Source organism: Cupressus sempervirens, chromosome 1 (assembly GCF_028749045.1).
Source record: "Cupressus sempervirens isolate cs-2001-9-10 chromosome 1, ASM2874904v1, whole genome shotgun sequence".
Taxonomy (NCBI): domain Eukaryota; kingdom Viridiplantae; phylum Streptophyta; class Pinopsida; order Cupressales; family Cupressaceae; genus Cupressus; species Cupressus sempervirens.
The window spans coordinates 689222487-689228147 of NC_143118.1; the positions used below are offsets into that span (position 1 = coordinate 689222487).

Here is a 5661-nt window from a genome sequence, read left to right on the forward strand (position 1 = left end):
TATTGTATTACAAAGGAGATGCTTTTAGAGTGTGTATCAATTATTGGAAAGGTGGAAGCCTCTAGAAGCACAATTAATTATTGCAAGAGAGGAGTTTCTACAGAGTGCATTAAATATTGGAAGGGGGAAGCTTTTAACACTTGCAATTAATTAATGTTTTAGTTCTTTCTAGAAGGGTGAAGGAATAGGATAAATAGGGGTGAGAGTCTCATTGTTTAGCATGGAATTATTGTATCGGATGATTATGACTTGCATTTGATAAGAGCTTGGATGTGTGAATCACACTCTTTTTTGGGCAATAGAGGACGTTCATTCTCTGTTGTAACATTCTAGATGTCATTCCCTTAGGGTTTGGCCTTTGGAATACATCTCTTTGTAATTGATTGCAACATTCTCAGTGTTAATATAATTTTAGCCTTGGTTCAGCTTTTGGGCATTGCTGGGTGTCCATTACACTTAGAGTATTATTGTTAAATTGAAAAGAAATTATACATACTTCATATATTAGCAGATGGCATAAAAGATTAATCTTAACACTTTAGTCTTAACCATCTAAGAAGATTAATTCGTTTTAGATTGAGGAAGAAAAAATAAAAGTATCAGATAGAATACGCATGAGATTAGATAATGATTTACTGATCATTTGAAGTCTCAATATTTTGTATATAGATTCTATGATTTATCATTGTAAAACAAAAATACGACTTTTGAAATCAACTATACTCTAATAAACATCTAGCTCAATATCATATACAACTTTCAAGGATTTAAGAATAGAAAAGAGAATTCCATAAGACTGTTAGTTTATTTTCATATTGGAAGAATATGGAAATAATAAGCTAACAAAAAATAAGTCAAGAAGTGCATAACCTGATTTTCCAATTTTGGGTTTCTCTCTCTCTGCCACTGGTGTACATGATTTCCCCACTAAGTAATGTTTGAATATGACTCTGGTTTTATGAATTCGAATGGAATCTGAAAGATGATTTTGGATTTGTAGAGGTAAAAATGGATTCATAAACATCTTGAATATGACACCTCTTACGAATATGGAACACCCTGATCTTACTGCGGCTAGAAATAATGGGCTCCACACTTCCCTTGCTCTATCCTCGCAAACAGGAATAGACATGAAATGAAAGGAGAATGGAATGATAGGTTAAAGTAGTCATTAATAACACCAGAATTCCTTAATGTATGAGTAGTTGAGTAGATGAAACATGGAAATGCAGGAAGGAAAAAGGTTATGGTAAATACGATCAAGGAAACTCTATTAAAAAGGTTGCTTGGCTCATCGGCTATCTACAGTTTTCAAGAAAACTCTTCGAATATATCATAAATTCAAATTGAAAAGGAGAAAAATAAAGAAAAAAAATAAAAAGGTTAGAAGAGAAGTTTAAAAGACAATTCAAATTGCCAAATATTAATCATGCCAAGTTTTAATCAATTAAAAACAAAAATATTAAAAAGAAAGAATAAAATTGGAAGATTATAATTCAAATATTATAATAATTCAAATGTTATTATAATTCAAACATTATTATAATCTTATATATAACATTACTTATTAATTATTAAATTATAATGGTGCCAAATCATTTTTATATTATATGCATGTTTATAAATATTTATTAAAATAATATGATAAAAGATAAATTAAAATATTTTGAGATATGTTTTGTATTTTAACTCAATTATTTTAATTAAATTAATTATTTAAATAACTCATGTGGTTCCACATATGTATCTTGTTTCAAGTCACTAGATCCTCTACCCATCTATCCAGTGATGGTGATACTCCTGCCTAATTCTTTTTTGACAATGCTTTTACCCCCTTCGACATGTTTTCTGCAAGGAAATTCCCCGTAGTTAAATTATATTGTCGTAATGAATTATTTAATCATAATTAATCATAATGTTAATCATCTTCTTAATTCCATGAATTTGTGATTAACGATCAACTAGCATGTTATCTTCACTTGAAATCATAACAACTAACTATCTTATCATTTGGCCGGATTATGACAAATTAAACTTCCAACTGACTTCATGTAAACCTCAATAGCTATATTTCAAATTAGGCCAAAAATTGGAACGTAACAAGTCTTAAATAAGATTGGTTGTCAACAAATAGAGTAACCGGAGTATTCTTCCACATAGCTGCACATGAGATTGTCAAACAAGCCATAATATATGTGGCAGCATCCTATATAATTAAATTGATATTTTAAAATGAAGGATACTCGTCATATGATTGTTTATACACAATATTTTAAATAATGAAACAATCAAAATTTGAGCATGCAAATTAGAACTGAGAAATTTGAGTTACAGGCCCAACATTAATTTAGGCACTTCATTTCTATGAATATACCTTTACCCACGATACATCATATTAAACTGATGATATAAACTCTACACGATCCTTTATTTTTTCCGAGAGCTTCTCTAACAACTTAAAATATCCAAATAAGGTACTAAAACAGGAGGATTGTCAATTTGTCTGATCAACTTGCTGAATGCGGGAAAAAAGTAAATAAGTGAACTGATTGAGAGATCTTAAAAACATTCGTATGAATTGTCTCCCTGAGCAGCTGGACAAAGTGAAAGAGACTCACAAGCACTGAGAATAAAAGATAAACATCATTCTCTTTCAAAGGAAGTATTCCAATTCAAAATCATTAAAAAAAAAAAAATTTATCATGGTGATGATATACGGTAGGACTATCTCTTCACCAAGATGTTTGAGACCAAGAGCTGAAAACACGTGTCTCGGGTAATTAGGGTTTCCAATGAAGTCCAAGGCAAGACCAAAATGGTCAAGAGTGGATGGATGATTGAATTAACCGATTTAGACATGTTTGTACTAACTTCATGAATACTTAATTATAAAAGCACTAATTGACAGATGGGCCTGCATTGTAATGACACGAGTTGAAGTTCACATGCATGAATAAACCTTAACCCTAATTTTCTATTATTTATGGATTGATAGGAAAGTGTTGGCTTTCTTCACGCTTCTTCATGTAAACCATTCTAGGAATTATTCAAGGTTCTCGTCGTGATGGCTGGGAGCTCTTTGATTTATGTTATCATGTTTTTTACCTGTCTCAGGAATGCTGATCATGATAAACAGAGCTGTATGATGAAAAGTGATACAGTTCTTACTGATCATAACAGATACTTAAGGAGCAACATATTCCAAGCTTATAGCTTGATGATCAGTACGAATGAAATATGTGCTGATTCTATTTCTAATGGCTCTGTAATATGCCCAAGGTAAGACTACATTTTTGATAAAATCATGACCAGAAGTTCTTGGGCCCTAAGAGTTAAGGAAATAATTCTTTTTTTCTTTTTGAAGTTACTCTTCATTCAGAAGTTTGTTTATGCTCATCTTTTTCTTTCATAAGTTGTCTTTCATTTATTTTTTATCAGGCTTTCTCTCCATGTTTGGTAAGTTTTTAATCATGTGGGTTTGTTCATCTTACATTCTTTGTCTATACTGTGGATCATTAAGAAAATGGTTTTTTTGATTAGTTTGGCGAAGTTGGGTTTTCAATGCAAGGGATGTCTGCTGATGAAAATATGTTGGTTGGAGGAAAGAAGACAAAATCATGGAATGATCTTTCGTATCTCTGTCTTCCTTTTCAAGCAGTTTCTCTATATAAGAATGGTAAGTAGGAAAAAATGAAAAAATGCCGACAAGAAACTATACCATAAGGAAATACTAAAAAAACCTAGAAGAATAGACTGTGAATGCAATAACTTTGAAGCTGATCTTTTTCTGCCTGCAGAAGTCCCTGCATGTATAATGTTTTTATAGTGCATAAAAAATAAGTGGCCCCTTAATCTATATGAGTGCCTTGTTCTCAAGACCAATGTATTGATAGTGTGAAAATTTGTAACAGGTTTTACATATGTATCTGTTCATAGTTATGGTGCTCCCCAAATACAAATTGTCTGTTTCAAGGATCGAGGAAATCTTCTTAAACAGAAGCAGACGGCGAACACAAACCTGCTATTAAGAAGTAGATGGAGAACATAAATCTGCTAAAATGAATAATTTTATCATCTAAGATAAAGCTTAATGTAAGGATAATGCTTTTCAATGTTTATGTTCTTTATGGATCAGTTTCTAGGAGTGTTTTAACTGCACATTTTGCAGTATCAAATTCCAACGAGGCGAATTACATCAAGCTTCTTCGTTAGATCTGTATTAAAACTTTAATTGAGCTGTAAATAACATAGACCTTGCTCATTGGTGTCTTAACAAACAGTTATTGTTCACTTTTCATGATCAAACATGTTTGGAAGTGCTTCATGTAATTCTGCGTTCAGAAATCTTTACTATAAGATAGACAACAGAGATGCAGCAACAAAATCTACCATTCTTCTACTAATAGTTTATTGGGTTTCAATTTTTTTTTTATATCGCATAAAAGTGGTCAGAAAGCAATTTTGTTTACAAAGCTGACCTTACCATTCTTCTTAATGCCTCTTTCCCTGACCAATTTAAACATTTAGGTCCCGTTTGGCAAGCGGAATAGAGAAATAGGAATATGTATTCTGGAATAGAAAATGGGGCTACGTATTCCTATTCTCTGTTTGTTCAACCAATATTTGATGGGAATTCGCGGACCCCAAAATTTATGTTTTCTAAAATTAAAAAAAGTGGAATAGGAATACATATTCCAATAACACCTATTTGGGTGGAATTGCAAAACCCCATTTTTGGGCCAAAATTGGAATACATATTCCTATTTTACTTCGTATTCCAATTCTGTTTTGGTGCATGCAAATGAAAAATTCAATTTTTTTTGAAATTTACATATGCCTATTCAACTTGTATTCCGCTTGCCAAACGAGCCCTTATATACCATTCAAAAAACCGGTTCTTTCCTATCTGATCTTTGTCCGAGGCACCCAAAAGGAAGAAACTACTCTGATGAAATTATCCCAAGCATATATAAACAGACCAATTAACAACCCATATTTTGTTTCAATGATTTGAAGTTATCTTTTACACTGATTTATTCGACTGAAAACTTTTTTCCTCCTTTAAATCTAATACTGAAAAGTTCAAAATTTTGATGGCTTCCGTATGATTGAACATGGTATGAGAATTTATTTTTTAAAAGAATTTCACAAATTTTATGCGTTTCTAGTAATAGATTATGTGTTTAGAATATCATTATCTCCCTAAAAATATATGAAATCTACAAGTTCGGTTATACAAATTAATGCACTATAATTAAATTAGGTTCATAGATTGTTTAATCAAAAAGCTTGCTAGTTGTGCAAGACCTGACTAAATAGGATCCTTATCATCACATTCGATCACATTCGATTGTTAGCTGCAGTGCTCACAAGTAATCAAAGTCTCATTATGTTTTATCTGTACACAATCATTCATTCATTTCAAAAGGATAGTTATCATCGGTCTCTCATACAGTTTTAGTTATGAAGCAAGATCCGCTTTGGTTCAAAAAGTGAAGCTTATTATTTTGAGGCAAAAATAGATAGCAATTGATGTGACTAATTACTTATTCCGGAATCCTTTCAATTGTAAAGTTATTAATTGAAATATTTTATTTATTTTATTGTAAAACCAGAGTTCAATTTATTTTTAATTTTAATTTTAAAAAATAATATAAAAAT

At 31.2% G+C, this 5661-nt stretch overlaps 1 protein-coding gene across 1 annotated transcript; it reads left to right on the top strand.

Moving 5' to 3' along the window:
• Window positions 1-2990: 2990 nt before the first annotated feature.
• LOC149579814 (uncharacterized) lies at window positions 2991-4277 on the top strand. The gene is made up of 3 exons (XM_089812393.1): window positions 2991-3279; window positions 3541-3676; window positions 3912-4277. The coding sequence occupies exons 1-3, from the start codon at window positions 3065-3067 to the stop codon at window positions 4026-4028; spliced, it is 468 nt and encodes a 155-aa protein (XP_089668519.1). The 5' UTR covers window positions 2991-3064; the 3' UTR covers window positions 4029-4277.
• Window positions 4278-5661: the final 1384 nt, after the last annotated feature.